The 18,371-nt window shown below is 48.1% G+C and overlaps 1 protein-coding gene across 1 annotated transcript in view; it reads left to right on the forward strand.

Moving 5' to 3' along the window:
• PKD1L1 (polycystin 1 like 1, transient receptor potential channel interacting) overlaps window positions 1-18,371 on the forward strand; it is a 433,476-nt gene that overhangs the window by 79,527 nt on the left and 335,578 nt on the right. Inside the window, exon 10 of the mRNA XM_075828219.1 lies at window positions 15,927-16,076. Coding sequence (XP_075684334.1) covers window positions 15,927-16,076 — 150 coding nt within the window. The remainder of the gene's footprint in view (window positions 1-15,926; window positions 16,077-18,371) is intronic.

Consider the following 18,371-nt stretch of genomic DNA (forward strand, 5'->3'; position numbering starts at 1 on the left):
CTGGTGGTAGGTGAGGTTCTTGTGGTCTGTAAAATCAGGATGGGATGAGCTGCGCCCTCTAGTAGATGTCTCCACTCCTCCAGGGCCAATTTGATGACCAGTAACTCCCGATCCCCTATCGAGTAGTTGCGTTCTGCGGAAGAGAAGAGCTTAGAGAAAGATCCACATACCATTGGCTTGCCCTTGGAACCTCTCTGGAACAGGAGTGCACCAGCACTGACAGAAGAGGCGTCCACCTCCAACGAGAACTGTAGGGAAACATCTGGATGATGGAGGATAGAGGCTGACGTGAAGGCACTCTTCAGGCTATTGAATGCGGACTCTGCTTCAGGAGTCCACACCTTACCGTTCATGCCGCTCTGGGTGAGGTTAGAGATAGGAGATGTCAGTGAAGAGAAGTTTGCGAATGAACTGTCTATAAAAATTGGCGAATCCAAGAAAGCGCTGTATGGCCCTCAAGCCTTGAGAACGTGACCATTCCAGGACAGACTTTACCTTTTCAGGATCCATCTTGAGACCTCTATTCAAGATGATGTAGCCCAGGAAGAGTAGAGTATCTCTCTCAAACACGCACTTATCCAACTTGGCGTACAGATAATTCTCCCTTAACCGCAGCAAGACTTGACGGACATGTCTCTGATGAGTCATAGGATCTGGAGAAAAAATCATGAAAATGTCATCAAGATAGACTACTACACAAACATAGAGGAGGTCACGGAAGATGTCATTAACAAACTCCTGGAAGACTGCGGGAGCATTACACAGGCCGAAGGGCATTACTAGATATTCATAGTGTCCGTCACGGGTGTTAAATGCCGTCTACCATTCGTCACCCTGGCGAATCCGGATTAGGTTGTAAGCCCCATGCAGGTCTAGTTTGGAAAAAATCTTGGCACCACGTATACTGTCAAATAATTCTGAGATCAATGGCAATGGATACTTATTTTTCACCGTGATCTGGTTGAGACTCTGGTAGTCGATACAGAGACATAGAGAACCATCTTTCTTCTTGACGAAAAGAACCTGGCTCCTGCCGGGGACGAAGACTTGCGTATAAAGCCCTGCTCCAAGTTCTCTCTAACATAGGCGGACATGGACAGAGTCTCTGGCAAAGAGAGAGGATATACCCTACCACGGGGAAGGGATGCACCAGGAATCAGCTCGATAGGACAGTCATATGCCCGGTGTGGCGGCAGTGTCTCCGCCTCCTTCTTGCTGAAGACGTCCGCAAATGCAGCAAAATGACCAGGCAATCCTGCCAGTGGCTGAGGCAAAGGAGGCTGAGCTGAACGAATCTGTCCCAGGCAACGATTGTTACACTCGGGGCCCCACTAGATAACCTCTCCAGAGTTCCAGTCCAGGAATGGGGCATGTAGTCGGAGCCAAAGCAGGCCCAGCAGCACGGGATTAACGGCCTTGGACAAGACAAAAAATGATAGCAACTCGGAGTGGAGAGCTGCCACTTGGAGCCTCAGTGGCTTGGTCACATCAATAACTGGATCTGGCAGAGGAAGTCCATTTACCGATGCCACCATCAACGGCCTCTCCAGAGGGGTAGTGGGCAATTGAAGAAGATCCACCAGGTCTCTACAAATGAAATTAGCAGCAGATCCAGAGTCCAGATATGCAGAGACCTGATTCGTTCTCTCACCGGACACTATGGTCATGGGTAAGGATAATTTGGACTGAAGTACTTTTTTACCCAAGGTTGTCTCTCCTACCAACACAAGGCTTTTGGGGACACAGGCGCACAAGATGGCCTCCGAGGCCGCAATATAGACAGAGTCCCGAAGTGCATCTGCGTAGTCTCTCCTGAGAAGACCGCTTACACCGGTCCACGCTTACAGACTCCATATGAGGATCGGCATCAGAGGATAACAGAGGTTGCTGCAAGAATGGATCCGAACTAGGGAAGCCTCCTTCCCGACGATCCTCTTGGATCCCCATATCAATCCAGGCGGACAGAAGGACGATATCATCCAGAGTAGACGGTAGATGTTGGTCGGCAAGCTCGTCCTTAGTTCTAGGGGACAGTCCATGCCAAAATTTAGCCACCAGGGCCTCATTGTTCCACAACAGTTCTCCCGCCAGGGTGCGTAAGTGGATGGCGTACTCGCCCACGGATGTGTCTCCTTGGCGTAGGTTCAACAAGGAGGCTGCTGCAGACGAGACTCGTTCAGGCTCCTCAAATACCATGTGAAAAGTCCGGAGGAAGCCCTGGAAGTCATGGGTCTCAGGTCCTTGTCTCTCCCAGATAGGGTTCGCCCAAGCAAGGGCCTTGCCAGTGAGGAGAGAGATGATGAAGGCGACCCTTGCGCCGCCAGATGATAATGCACGTGCATACAGACGGAAGTGGATCTGGCACTGGTTCAAGAATCCACGACAGGTCCTCGCGTCTCCATCATAGCGTAGAGGTCAGGAAGTGGCAAAGAGAAACGTGGTACAACACTGCCAGGAGGTGTAGTAGGAGGAACGACAGCTTGTGACGTCATATTGGTCTTGGGTCGACCAGCGGGGTCCATGGCCTGAGCGAGCGGGCACGAGCGTCTGCGCGCACCCTACGGGATCCGGCTAAGGTGAGCTTCAAGTGAGCGCTGGCGTCTCCTGAGGAGGATACTGGGGCCAGCGCTCGCCGACTCATGGCTGTGGCTGTCAGGGGGAGAGTGGAACTGACGGCCCGCAGCCATGGACATGACACTCATGGAGCACTTTGGTGGACTTTCGGTCTCCTGTTCTCCTTATCGCTGGGGGTCCCAGTGGTCGGACCCCCAGCGATCACACATGTATCCCCTATCCTGTGGATAGGGGATACATGTGTTTTGTGGGACAACCTCTTTAATGGCAGAGCGGGGAGATATCTCCCTGCTCCAGCGTAGTGTTCAATAGTATCTGCGTCCTAAGGTGCAGATACTATTAAATGTGGCTTTGCTACCGCTGTAGCAGCCATATCCGCTGCTAGCGGAGCCACCGGGCATGGGGGGGCCGTGACGGCGGGTAGCGGAGAGATACCTCCCTGCTCTGCCGTAGTGTTCAATAGTATGTGCATCCTAACGACGCAGATATTATTGAATGTGGCGTCGCTACCGCTGAAGCAGCCATAGTGTCTGCTAGCGGCGCCACTGGGCATGGGTGAGCCTGTGATGGCAGGTATCGAAGGCCCCCTCATGCCACGGGCCCAATAGCGGTCGCTATGGCAGCTACAGCGGAAGTTACGCCACTGCATATTAGATGTATGTCAGCCAATCCTGTCAATGTTGCTGTGACCAGCCGACCATCTAATGTGTAAGGCGGTGTTCCAACTCTCCTACGATGGGAGATGTCAGAGGAAAGTAGGTTCGGGTATGTTGAATTTCAGACATGTCCAATCCATTAGTTTGTTTACAGGTAAGCCACTGCCAGAAGAGTTGGGAAGCAGCTTTCCCTTATCCCTATTGAAAACACAAACATTTGGCCAACAGCTATCTAAAGTGTATGGCCGGCTTTAGTTGCCGATAGCACACTTCTACTGGCTGCTGTCCGCTTGGGGCTGAACTCATCTATCTGCTTTACTAAGAGCTTACTCTCTCTGCTCTTCTCCTCCCTACTATTTGAGAAGAGGGGGAGTGTCACGTCTGTGGGTATGTGGACCCACTGGGCCATACCGCCGTAGCAAGATAGCAGCTGGCCAACAAAGTACCAAGTCAATATATGTATATAGTCCAAGCACAAGGGTACCTGTAGTGGTTCAGACAGTAGCAATGGCTAGGCACAGATGGGACCTTGAGAGCAGGCACCAGACGTGGTGCAAAACAGCAGGCGCAACTGATGGCACAACACGACGCCAACAGGTTTAAGGCACAGGAACAAATAGCACAGGATACAGGGTACAGGTAGCAGGGCATGGGAAACAACGGGACCAGGATAACACTAAGGGATCATTTGCAAGACTAACATAGAAAAATACAACAATGCTCAGGCAATGAGCAAAGGGGCAGGGCCCTTCATATAGTCTAGGGTGATCATGGGCTAATTAATTATTATTTTCATGTGCGGGACACAGCAGAACTGAGCAGAAGTAAGCACTGTTGTCTCCTAGGAAGGAGATGCGGGCCAGCGCTCAAAGATCCACGACTGCGGCCGTCAGGGGGTTTAGTAAACCCGATGGCCCGCGACCGTGGATGCTACAGTATCCCCCTCTTACGCCCCCTCTTCTTGGGGCCAGAGAGAGAGAGGAACTTCTTAATGAGGGTAGGAGCATTAAGGTTCTCTTCTGGCTCCCACGACCTCTCCTCTGGACCAAACCCCTTCCAATCCACCAAATAAAAAGTTCTTCCTCCTACTTTTTTAAGTCCAGGATCTCCTTAATCTGGAACACATCGGAAGAACTGCTGGGAGCAACTGCAGGGCTATGTGTTTTTGTTTAGCGGTTCAGGCCCACAGGCTTCAGGAGGGAAACATGAAAGGAGTTGGGGATCTTGATATATATAGTCCAAGCACAAGGGTACCTGTAGTAGTTTAGACAGTAGCAACGGCTAGGCTCAGATGGGACCTTGGCAGCAGACACCAGGCGTGGTGTAATACAACAGGCGTGACCGGTGGCACAACACGACTTTAACTTTCTAAGGCGCAGGAACAAAGGTAGCACAGGATACAGGCAGCAGGTACGGGAACACTGGGAACAGGATAACACTAAGGGACAATTTGCAAGACTAACACGGGTAAACACAACAACGCCCAGGCAAGGAGTAAAGGGGCATGGTCTTTCATATAGTCCAGGGTGATCATGGGCTAATTAATTATTAATTTCATGTGCGCACACTGGCCCTTTAAGGCCGGGCAGGAGCATGCGCGCGCACCCTACGGGACACAGCGGACCGGAGTGGAAGTGAGTGCTGGAGTCTCCTGGGGAGGAGATGCAGGCTAGCCCTCACAGATCCATGGCTGCGGCCGCCAGGGAGTGAGTAATCCCAACGGTCTGTGGCCATGAACGCTACAGTATCCCTCTCTTATGCCCCCTCTACTTGGGGCCAGAGCGAGAGAGAAAATTCTTAATGAGGGCTGGAGCATTGATGTTCTCTTCTAGCTCCCAGGACCTCTCCTCTGGACCAAACTCCTTCCAATCCACCAAATAAAAAGTTCTTCCTCCTACTTTTTTGAAGTCCAGGATCTCCTCAAATAAATCGGAAGAACCTTTGGGAGCAACTGCAGAGCTAGGCGTTTTTGTTTAGCGGTTGAGGACCACAGACTTAGGGAGGGACACATGAAAGGAGTTGGGGATTCTGAGGGTAGGAGGCAGCCGAAGCTTGTAGGAGACAGGGTTGATTTGCTGTAGGATCTCAAAGGGTCCGACGAACCTGGGAGAAAACTTGTACAAAGGTACCTTTAGATGGATATTCCTTGAGGACAGCCAGACTTTGGTACCCGGAGGATACTGAGGCGGCTCTCTTATGCTAGTATCTGCCTTTCGCTTCATGCGATCGACCGCCAGCAGAATAGAGGACCAGGTTTGCTGCCAGATCTGTAGAAAGTCCCTGAATGCAGAGTCAGCTGCTGGCACCTGGGACATAGCTGAAACAGAAAGAGGAATTTGTGGATGTTGGCCGTAGACAATGAAGTGGATGTTGTATGAGAACTCTGCCCAAGGAAGAAGCTGTACCCAGTCATCATACTGCATGGAGATGAAGTGTTGTAGATAATTCTCCATGATTTGGTTAATCCTCTCGACTTGACCATTGGACTGGGGATGGTAGGCTGAGGAAAAGTCCAACTTCACATCTAGGAGTTTACAGAGGGCTCTCCAGAATTTCGAGGTAAACTGAACCACCAATCAGACACGATATGAAGAAGCAAGCTGTAACGGCAGGGGGTAGGGAGATGGACAAGTGAGCCCTAATCTACCCGCCACTCTGTCCCTGCCTACTTGCAACGACCCGCCCTAGGCGACGGGGTACAACTGGGCGGCGGTCCCTGCGCTCAGTAAGTGCACGACAAACACGACAAACATACAAGGAACACAAGCAAGGAAAAGGGGCCGTTGCCCACGGCAACACCGTGAGCAACCAGAGTGGTGAACGAGCCGAGTCAAGCCAGGAGTGTGCGAGGTACAAAACGAAAAGCAGAAGAGTAGTCGGTAAGCCAGGGTCGGTATGGAGCAGGATCAAAAATAGCAGGAGCTGTAGCTGGGCCAGGAACCACAAGGAAGGAAACCAAAGCAATAACAAGCACCGAGGGACATGAAGTGCAGGCTTAAATAGACCGAGGGCGGGAGCTAGCTGAGTCTGGCCAGGTTACGATAGGCTCTCCCACTCCTAAGCCTGCCAGCCTGAATGGTGGAAGCAGGAGTCAGTCTCAGGGATGTATTCTCAGGTGCTGACTGATTAGTTCTGGGAGTTAACCCCGCAGTGCCTGGCAGATCCTTTACAGTACCCCCCCTTTTATGAGGGGCCACCGGACCCTTTCTAAGTGGACCTGGCTTACTGGGGAAACGCAGGTGGAACCTCCTGACCAATACCCCAGCGTGAACATCCCGGGCGGGTACCCAAGTCCTCTCCTCGGGCCCGTATCCTCTCCAATGGACCAGGTACTGGAGGGAGCCTTGGACCATCTTGCTGTCCACAATCCTGGCCACCTCGAATTCCACCCCCTCCGGGGTGAGGATGGGAACAGGAGGTCTCCTCGAGGGAGCCAAGGACGGGGAGCAGCGTTTGAGGAGGGAGGCATGAAACACGTCGTGTATCCGAAAAGACGGGGGTAACTCCAGCCGGAAGGAGACAGGATTGAGGACCTCAATGACCTTATACGGCCCAATAAACCGGGGAGCAAACTTCTTGGACGGAACCTTGAGACGCAAGTTCCTAGACGACATCCACACCAGATCCCCGACCATAAACAGGGGGTTAGCAGAACGTTTTTTATCAGCCTGAGTTTTTTGTACGCTCTGGGACACCTCTAGGTTTTTCTGAACCTGGGCCCAGACTGTGCACAGTTCCCGATGAACGACCTCTACCTCAGGATTGTTGGAACTACCAGGTGAAACGGAGGAGAACCGTGGATTAAACCCAAAATTACAAAAAAAAGGAGAGACCCCAGACGAGTTACTGACCCGGTTATTAAGGGAAAATTCGGCGAGGGGAATGAAAGAGACCCAATCAAATTGACAGTCAGAGACAAAACACCTTAAGTATTGTTCTAGAGACTGATTAGTCCTCTCCGTTTGGCCATTGGTTTCAGGATGGAAGGCAGAGGAGAAGGACAGATCAATCCCCAACTTCATACAGAAGGCTCTCCAAAACAATGAAACAAATTGTACCCCTCTGTCCGAAACAATATTGACAGGGACCCCATGGAGACGCAGGATGTGTTTGACAAACAAGGTAGCCAACGTTTTGGCGTTGGGTAGTTTCTTGAGGGGCATAAAGTGGCACATCTTACTGAAGCGGTCCACCACCACCCACACCACCGACTTGCCTTGGGATGGAGGCAAATCGGTGATAAAATCCATGGAGATATGTGTCCAAGGTCTCTGGGGAATGGGCAACGAACGCAGTAAGCCCGCTGGTCGGGACCTGGGAGTCTTGGACCTAGCACAAACCTCACAAGCGGCGACGTAGGCCTTAACGTCTTTAGGCAACCCAGGCCACCAATAATTTCTGGTAATGAGGTGTTTGGTACCCAGGATGCCTGGATGGCCAGATAGTGCGGAGTCATGATTTTCCCTAAGTACCCTTAGCCGGAATTGCAGGGGAACAAACAGCTTGTTCTCAGGAAGGTTCCCGGGAGCTGCACCTTGATCAGCAGCAATTTCAGAGACTAAATCAGAATCGATCGAGGAAATGATTATACCTGGAGGCAAAATACAAGCAGGATCTTCCTCCGAAGGAGGGCTGGCCATGAAGCTACGCGACAGTGCATCAGCCTTAATATTTTTAGACCCAGCCCTATAGGTAACCAAAAAATTGAATCTGGTAAAAAATAACGCCCATCGAGCTTGTCTCGGGTTTAGCCTCCGGGCAGATTCTAGGAACACCAGATTCTTGTGGTCGGTAAGGACCGTTACCTGGTGCCTAGCCCCCTCCAGGAAGTGGCGCCACTCTTCAAATGCCCATTTAATGGCTAAGAGTTCGCGGATGCCAATATCATAGTTACTTTCAGTTGGCGAAAACTTCCTGGAGAAGTAGGCACAGGGACGGAGATGGGTGAGGGACCTGGTACCCTGGGACAAGACAGCCCCCACTCCCACCTCAGATGCGTCAACTTCCATGATAAATGGCTCCATTTGGTTGGGCTGAACCAGCACCGGGGCCGAGACAAAGCACTTCTTAAGGACCTCAAAAGCCTGGACAGCCTCAGGAGGCCAGTGGAGGAGATCAGCACCTTTGCGAGTGAGGTCCGTAAGGGGCTTAGCGATGACCGAGAAGTTAGCAATAAATCTCCTGTAATAATTAGCAAACCCCAAAAAACACTGTAACACCTTCAGGGAGGCAGGTTGGACCCATTCCGCCACAGCCTGAACCTTGGCGGGGTCCATGCGGAATTCATGAGGAGTGAGGATTTGACCCAAAAATGGAATCTCCTGTACCCCAAACACACATTTTTCGGTTTTGGCAAACAGTTTATTTTCCCGAAGGACCTGGAGCACCTTCCTGACATGCTCCACGTGGGAGGACCAGTCCTTGGAAAACACCAGTATGTCATCAAGGTACACTACCAGAAAAATCCCCAGGTAATTTCTCAAAATCTCATTTATGAAATTCTGGAAGACCGCAGGGGCATTACACAACCCAAAGGGCATGACGAGGTATTCGAAATGGCCTTCGGGCGTGTTAAACGCAGTCTTCCACTCATCCCCCTCTTTGATGCGAATAAGGTTATACGCCCCCCGTAGATCCAATTTAGAAAACCATTGGGCCCCCTGAACCTGATTAAAGAGATCAGGAATCAAAGGAAGGGGATACTGGTTCCTTACCGTGACCTTATTCAGGCTACGGTAGTCAATGCATGGCCTAAGACCACCATCCTTCTTCCCCACGAAGAAGAAGCCAGCACCTACCGGAGAAGAAGAGGGACGAATGTAACCCTTGGCCAGGGATTCCTGGATATACACTCTCATAGCTTCACGTTCGGGACAAGAAAGATTAAATATCCTACCCTTAGGAAGCTTAGCTCCTGGTACCAATTCGATAGCGCAATCGTATTCTCTATGAGGAGGTAACACTTCGGAGGCCTCCCTAGAGAAAACATCAGCGAAGTCCTGAACAAACTCGGGTAGCGTATTCTCCTCCTTAGGGGGAGAAATAGAATTAACAGAAAAACATGACGTACAACATTCATTACCCCATTTGGTTAGCTCCCCAGTATTCCAGTCAAACGTAGGATTATGCAACTGCAACCAGGGAAGACCTAGCACCAAATCGTACGATAATCCCTGCATCAACAGTACAGAGCATTGCTCCAAATGCATGGAGCCAACAAGGAGTTCAAAAACAGGGGTATGCTGTGTAAAATAACCATTAGCAAGAGGAGTGGCGTCGATACCCACTACCAGGACAGGTTTAGGCAAATCAATAAGAGGCATAGCAAGGGACATAGCAAATTCCACAGACATGATATTAGTAGAGGACCCTGAATCCACGAAAGCACTGCCGGTAGCAGACCTACCACCAAAAGAGACCTGAAAGGGAAGCAAGATCTTAGTACGTTTCATATTTACGGGAAATAGCTGTGCGCCCAAGTGACCTCCCCGATGATCACTTAGACGCGGAAGTTCTCTGGCTGCAACCTTACGCTTAGGACAGTTGTTCACTTGATGCTTGTCGTCCCCACAGTAGAAGCAGAGACCATTCTTCCTGCGGAATTCTCTACGTTGTTGGGGGGACACGGAGGCCCCGAGTTGCATAGGTATCTCTGAATCTTTCGGGGAGGAACGAAGCAACGGAGCTTCGGGAGGCATCATGGGGGAGTCGGAGGAGAAAACACATAAACGTTCACGTTGTCGTTCCCTGAGACGTCGGTCAAGTCGTATCGCTAAAGCCATAACCTGGTCTAGGGAGTCAGAAGAGGGATAGCTAACTAGCAGGTCTTTCAGGGCATTCGACAGACCCAACCTAAACTGGCACCTTAAGGCAGGGTCATTCCACCGAGAAGCTACGCACCACTTCCGAAAGTCAGAGCAATAATCCTCAACAGGTCTCTTACCCTGACTTAAGGTCACCAGCTGACTCTCGGCAAAGGCAGTCCTGTCAGTCTCGTCATAAATAAGTCCGAGAGCAGAAAAGAAACAATCAACGGAGGAAAGTTCAGGGGCGTCAGGAGCCAAGGAGAAGGCCCACTCTTGGGGCCCTTCCTGGAGCCGGGACATAATTATACCCACCCGCTGGCTCTCAGAACCTGAGGAATGAGGCTTTAAACGAAAGTAAAGCCTACAACTCTCCCGAAAGGAGAGAAAAGTCCTCCGGTCCCCTGAGAACCGGTCGGGCAACTTGAGGTGGGGTTCAAGAGGTGCGGTGCGGGGAACTACCAGGGTAGCATCAGGCTGGTTGACCCTCTGAGCCAGGGCCTGGACCTGTAGGGAGAGACCCTGCATTTGCTGAGCCAGGGTCTCACGGGGATCCATAGTGGTGTCAGGGACCAGGGGTAGACTAGGTATGGGCTTGTTATTATGTAACGGCAGGGGGTAGGGAGACGGACAAGTGAGCCCTAATCTACCCGCCACTCTGTCCCTGCCTACTTGCAACGACCCGCCCTAGGCGACGGGGTACAACTGGGCGGCGGTCCCTGCGCTCAGTAAGTGCACGACAAACACGACAAACATACAAGGAACACAAGCAAGGAAAAGGGGCCGTTGCCCACGCAACACCGTGAGCAACCAGAGTGGTGAACGAGCCGAGTCAAGCCAGGAGTGTGCGAGGTACAAAACGAAAAGCAGAAGAGTAGTCGGTAAGCCAGGGTCGGTATGGAGCAGGATCAAAAATAGCAGGAGCTGTAGCTGGGCCAGGAACCACAAGGAAGGAAACCAAAGCAATAACAAGCACCGAGGGACAGGAAGTGCAGGCTTAAATAGACCGAGGGCGGGAGCTAGCTGAGTCTGGCCAGGTTACGATAGGCTCTCCCACTCCTAAGCCTGCCAGCCTGAATGGTGGAAGCAGGAGTCAGTCTCAGGGATGTATTCTCAGGTGCTGACTGATTAGTTCTGGGAGTTAACCCCGCAGTGCCTGGCAGATCCTTTACACAAGCCATGCAAGTGGAAGATGTGTTGGATGAAGAGGTTAGCCAGTCGAAAAAAACTTAACAGGCCAAGTTACAAGTTAACATAGGACCCCTTCTTTGATATCACCTTCACAATTCTTGCATCTATTGAATTTGTGAGTATTTGGGCAGTTTCTGCTTGAATATCTTTGCAGGATGTCAGAATAGCCTCCCAGAGCTTCTGTTTTGATGTGAACAGCCTCCCACCCTCATAGATATTTTGCTTGAGGATGCTCCAAAGGTTCTCAATAGGGTTGAGGTCAGGGGAACATGGGGACCACACCATGAGTTTCACTCCTTTTATGCCCATAGCAGCCAATGACATGGTGATATTCTTTGCAGCATGAGATGGTGCATTGTCATGCATGAATATAATTTTGCTACGGAAGGCACTGTTCTTCTTTTTGTACCACGGAAGAAAGTGATCAGTCATAAACTCGACGTACTTTGCAGAGATCATTTTCACACCATCTGGGACCCTAAAGGGACCTACCAGCTCTCTCCCCATGATTCCAGCCCAAAACATGACTCCGCCACCTCCTTGCTGACGTCGCAGCCTTTTTGGGACATGTTGGCCATTCACCAACCATCCACTACTCCATCCATCTGGACCATCCAGGGTTGCACGGCACTCATCAGTAAACAACACGGTTTGAAAATTAGTCTTCATGTATTTCTGAGCCCACGGCAACCGTTTCTGCTTGTGAGCATTGTTTAGGGGTGGCCGAATAATAGCTTTATGCACACTTGCAAACCTCTGGAGGATCCTACACCTTGAAGTTCGCGGGACTCCAGAGGCACCAGCGGCTTCAAATACCTGTTTGCTGCTTTGAAATGGAAGTTTAGCAGCTGCTTTTCTAATCCTATTAATTTGTCTGGCAGAAACCTTCCTCATTATGCCTTTATCTGAACGAACACGTCTCTGAATCAGCGACAAATCTTTTCACAGTATGATGATCACGCTTACGTTTTCTTGAAATATCCAATGTTTTCATACCTTGTCCAAGGTATTGCACTATTTCACGCTTTTCGGCAGCAGAGAGATCCTTTTTCTTTCCCATATTGCTTGAAACCTGTGGCCTGCTTAATAATGTGGAACGTCCTTCTTAAGTAGTTTTCCTTTGATTGGGCACACCTGGCAAACTAATTATCACAGGTGTCTGAGATTGATTACTATGATCCAAAGAGCTTTAAGACACAATACCATCCATGAGTTAAATTGAAAAACGAATAATTAAATCTTTATGACACTTAAATCCAATGTGCATAATAATTTGGAACACAGTATAATGTGCACGGACAGCTTTTTGTACCATGTCTTTGTTTTCTGTAGGGCACTATAAGGCTTCTGTACTTGATCAGAGAGATCAACCCCGCCCATGTACTTATTGTAGCCCAGGATGCAATTTGGCTTCTGGGTAACTGTGGTGGTACCTCGTTCAGGGACAGGGGTGCTGCCGCTGCCATCAATTGTGGTCAATATAAGGACATCCCTCTTGTCCTTATATTTGACGAACAGAATGTTCTCGCTGCATAGTCCCCTGCTCTCACCCCTTCTGAGGCTTTGGCTAAGCAGTGTTTTAGGGAGGCCTTTTATGATCTTTGCGCACAGTACCGCATGCTACAGTACTTCTGGCAGAAATGCACCTAAATAGTGGGATGCTGGTGTAGAAGTTATCCGCATAAAGGTGATAACCCTTGTCCAGCAATGGGTGTATTAAATCCCACACTATTTTTCCACTAACTCCCAGGACGGGGGGGGGGGGGCATTCTTGGGGTTCAATAATAGAGTCCTTCCCTTCGTAAACCCTAAACCTGTGTGTATACCCAGATGTACTCTCACACAGTTTGTACAATTTAATTCCATACCTTGCCCTCTTATTGGGCAGGTATTAGCGGAAATTAAGCCTCCCCTTAAAATGAACAAGGGACTCGTCTATGGAAATATATTTATCAGGGGTGTACACTTGTGAAAATTTGGTGCAGAAATGATCAATGATTGGCCTGATTTTAAATAGACGGCCAAATGTGGGGTCATCCTGGGGCGGGCACTGTGCATTATCATTATAATGCAAGAATTTTAAAATCGCTTCAAAGCGAGTACGGGACATGGCTGTACGGTAAATTGGGGTGTTGTACAAAATATCCGCAGTCCAGTAATGCCTAACCTCTGGCTTCCTCACTTGTCCCATATGCAGCACAAGGCCCCAAAATCTCATTATCTCCGCTGCATCTACTGGGGTCCACCTAACAAATGATGAAGTGGGGTTTTGGGTTAAAAATTGTTGGGCGTACAGATTTGTCTGAGCCACCATTAAGTTAATAAACTCCTCAGAGAAAAAGACCTTGAAAAAGTCAATTTCTTTGTGGCCTTCAGTTTCAAACTGAATTCCCTTAACTGCCTATAAAATCAGGAATTTGAGGCTCATAATTTTCGGGGAGTGGAGTCCACACGGGATCAATCATTGGAGTTGCCTCAGCTGCTCTCCTGGATCGCCTTTGGGGGGGGGTTCCTCATCACTGGAGGAGGAAACTAAAAGGAGTGGGGCATATTCCTCGTCTCCCTCGCTGGCCGAATCAGTGTCAGAGGCAGTGATGGCGTATGCCTCCTCGACTGAATACATCCTTCTGGACGATTGAGACATTTTGATTTATTACAGGGGGTTGTGTGGTGTTTTTACACGTGTAATCAACTTTTATTTTTACACGTGTGTGTGTAGTGTTTTTACACATGTATAGTGAACAGAAATTGGAAGATAAGAATTAAAAAAAAAAAAAAGAATCGAATTTACTGTACGATCGTTAGTTAGAAAAAAACAATTTAACTTCCGTCAGTAACTTACGCTATCTATTACTTAAAAAAAAACATGTAGTCTAACTAACGTGCTACAGTAAAATTAGGCTCTAAAAATTTACTGGACGGATGTCAGTAAAAAAACAACTGAACGTCTGTCAGTAACTGATGCTATCTATTACTAAAAAAAAACCTATAGTTTAACTAACGTGCTACAGTAAAACTAGGCTCTAAAAATTTACTGGACGAACGTCAGTAAAAAAACAACTGAACGTCCGTCAGTAACTGACGCTATCTATTACTAAAAAAACTGTAGTCTAACTGATCTACGGTGAATTTCTACTAAAACTGCAGATAAAAGTTGCTAGATATATCTATCTACATCTAAAGCTAAATGAACGTTTCTAACGCTGGCGTATGCTACGCTAACTCCCTACCTACTAGCTACACCTAACTACTAGGCCAGAAAATATGCTGATCAGTGATGTGCGTCACTGATCAGCACGCAGCGCAGGACACACACTATGGAAAGGTGCGGATGAAAAAAAGACCTAAAAAAACTTGCGTCAACAAATTACCACAGATGCTGATAACTAATCAGCAGTCTGTGGCCGCAGGGTGCACACAGGTAGATGGTGCCATTTTATAATTTGAAAAAAATGACAAAAATAAAAAATTCCGATCAGTGCTCAGCGGTCGCAGGACACACACAGGTAATTGGTGTGGGTGAAAAAAGGCACAAAGAAAGAACGTACGGAAAAAAAACCCCACGGATGCTGATCAGTGATGGCGGTCACTAACCAGCACTTCGTGGCCGCAGGACGCACACAGGGAGATAGTGCAAATTGAAAAAAAAAATCAGCGCTCAGACAGGGTAGGGGTTGGGTTGAGAAAGGGGGGGTAGATTGGGACAGGGAGGGAGTGGATTGGGACAGGGACAAGGACAGGCCCAAGGACAGGGAAAGGGCCAAAAAATCTGTCAGATCACAAAAAAAAACGAAGACTGCTGGTGATCAGACAGAAGTAGCAAGATAGGACACTTCTTTTATACAGTAGCGCAGATCGCACTACAAATCCTAGCAAAGCCACAGCAGACAGTCTCTCAACCGCTCTGCACGCTGCCTCAAACTGGAATGGCGACGTGCAGAGCGGTATCGATGTTCAAAACACCCCCCGGTGCTCTGATTGGTCAGTCATTACAGACCGACCAATCAGAGCGCTCCTAGAGGAGGCATCACTGCCACCTCCCTAGGTGACGTTGGTGGCGATGGGCGTTGGCTTAGACAACACCAATTGCCACTGTCTAACTGTGCCCTGTGACTCCATACAAAAATACCTGCTATTGGCCGGTCAGAATTGACTGACCAATAGCAGCGATCGCCGATGCGGGGTGCCCGAAACGGCACCCTGGGCGAGTAGTAGAGATGGCCTGCTGTCAGGGACAGCAGCCATCTTTACTTTGTCACGGTGCAATTAGCACCGATGACCGTTTCCCGTTGCGCAGTACCTATACGGCGCTTTGCGGGAAGTACCTCCCGACAGCGCCGTATATATACGGCGGATGTCGGGAAGGGGTTAAAAGAAAAAGATGCTGGAAATAGATTACTCTGTGTGTAATGAATCTATATAATATACGAGTTTCACTTTTTGAATTACTAAGATAAATTAACTTTTTGATGATATTCTAATTCATTAAGAAGGACCTATATTAGAGAGGAAATGACCATAGGTAGAGTCTTGAAAGAATTGCGATTGCAGCTTGAAACTTTAGTGCAACTTTTTTTTTTTTTAACTCAAATTAACCACTAACATATGTAGAAATATTTTTTTCATGTCAAAATTGTCCATAGCATTTGAAGTTAATATTGTTTTCCACTATTAATTGATGTAATATTTATTTCTTCTGTAGGATAAACTTCACACATAGCTATAAAAAAGCAGGTCTCTACAACCCTACCTTAATTATGGAGAAAACTGCAATGGAACTCTCTTCGCTTCTTCTAATCCAACAACCCCTCCAACATCTAATAATTTATGGGCCTGCTGTACATTCTTTAAGGTATATGGTATATGATAAGAAAATTTTTATAGCAAAACATTTAAAACCAAGTAAGAAGATACTGTAACCTTGTGGATCATATAAGTATATAACAGGGGTCCTCAACTGGCAGACCGCAGTCCAAACCTGGACAGAGAATGCTAGTTTTTTGTAACAGTCACGCGCGCTAGTACCGGGCATCCAGTCCCCGGGGGACTGCCACATTCAATTGCCTTGAACATTTCTTTAAAATAAGGATCCTTTTAAAAAGGAATGCAGACGCAAATGCCTTACACAAACACGGGGAGGAACGTATATTAGATTGTCTGGGATATCTTTAGGTTATGTTCACACATTTACTCAAAAACTTCTGAAAATACGGAGCTGTTTTTTAATGGAAAATATCTTGTGAATTTCAGAAGTTTTTTAATCAAAGTCGCGTTTTTCGCAACGTTTTTAACGGCCGTTTTTGGAGCTGTTTTTCTATAGAGTGTATGAAAAAGACTCCAAAAACGTCTCAAGAAGTGACGTGCATTTCTTTTTCGCGGCCCTTTTTTATGCGGCTTATTGCTTCCTACAACTTTTTACAACTACACATTGCTATAGTGTTGACATTAATGATTTTATGTCCATATGAAGAAAAAGTAGTTTTATGTAAATTAAGCTTAATGAATGTATAAATGAAAAGTTCAACAACTCTCACCTTTTTTTAAGAAATGTGCTTGCTGTCAGCGAATGAGAACACTTTTTTGTTTATATACAGGCCTAGTCCTGCTGTGAGCTAAGGAGTGGATACAGTTGTATCCAGTTGGCAATACTCTGTGAGCTAAACAGCCTGGACAATAGATTGATACATACAGGGGCGTAGCTAGGGGGGGGGCAGACGGGGCATTTGCCCCGGGGCAACCCGGAGGATAGGGAAGGGGGGGCGCCGAAGAGCAGCTGATCGCTGCTGACAGGCGCCCCGTATGTGGGACACCTGCAGCAGCTTAGGAAGAGCCAGGACATTACTTCTGACTGGGGTCTGTGACGGCCAGGGAGTGGACCAGTCCAGTCACCTGACCTCACGTCAGTGACATGAGGTCAGATGACTCAGGTCAGGGGACAGGTCCACTCCCGTGCTGCAGCCTTCCTGCATCTGCCTGTGCTCTGTGCTCTGCCAAGAAGCAGAGAGGAAGCTCCGCCCACACACAGCCCGTCCTGACCTGTCAGCAAGGAGACATGGTGAGTGTCTCTGTGTGTGTCTGTGTGTCTGTGTGTGTGTGTGTGTGTGTGTGTGTGTCTCTGCGTGTTTGTCTCTGCATGTGTGTGTCTCTGCATGTGTTTGTCTCTGCATGTGTTTGTCTCTGCATGTGTTTGTCTCTTACATCTACTACATTATCTGTACTCAGAGAGTTATCTCTGTGTTATCTGTGGTGTTACATAGGACTGCAGGTAACATCTACTACATTATCTGTACTCAGATAGTTATCACTGTGTTATCTGTGGTGTTACATAGGACTGCAGGTGACATCTACTACATTATCTGTACTCAGAGAGTTATCTCTGTGCTATCTGTGGTGTTACATAGGACTGCAGGTAACATCTACTACATTATCTGTACTGTGTGCTAAATTACAATCTCAGCTCTGCTACACAGTACAGATAATGTAGTAGATGTTACCTGCAGTCCTATGTAACACCACAGATAACACAGTGATCTCTCTCTGAGTACAGATACTGTAGTAGTGTTACCTGCAGTCCTAAGTAACACCACAGATAACACAGTGATAACGCTCTAAGTACAGATAATGTAGTAGTGTTACCTGCAGTCCTATGTAACACCACAGATAACACAGTGATAACTCTCTAAATACAGATAGTAGTGTTACCTGCAGTCCTATGTAACACCACAGATAACACAGTGATAACTCTGATTACAGATAATGTAGTAGCTGTTGCCTGCAGTCCTATGTAACACCACAGATAACACATTGTGCTAAATTACAATCTCAGCTCTGCTACAATGTGTTATCTGTGGTGTTACATAGGATTGCAGGCAACAGCTACTACATTATCTGTACACAGAGAGTTATCACTGTGTGTTATCTGTGGTGTTACATAGGACTGCAGGTAACACTACTATCTGTACTCAGAGAGTTATCACTGTGTGTTATCTGTGGTGTTACATAGGACTGCAGGTAACACTACTACATTATCTGTGCTGTGTACATATGTGCCTGTGTGGGTATATATGGGTCTGTTTGTGAATGTGTCTTTGTGTTTGTATATTTGTGCCTTTTATGTATTTGTATATGTTCCTGTCTGTGTATTTAT

The sequence above is a fragment of the Rhinoderma darwinii genome, chromosome 5, assembly GCF_050947455.1.
Source record: "Rhinoderma darwinii isolate aRhiDar2 chromosome 5, aRhiDar2.hap1, whole genome shotgun sequence".
NCBI classification, from domain to species: Eukaryota; Metazoa; Chordata; class Amphibia; order Anura; family Rhinodermatidae; genus Rhinoderma; species Rhinoderma darwinii.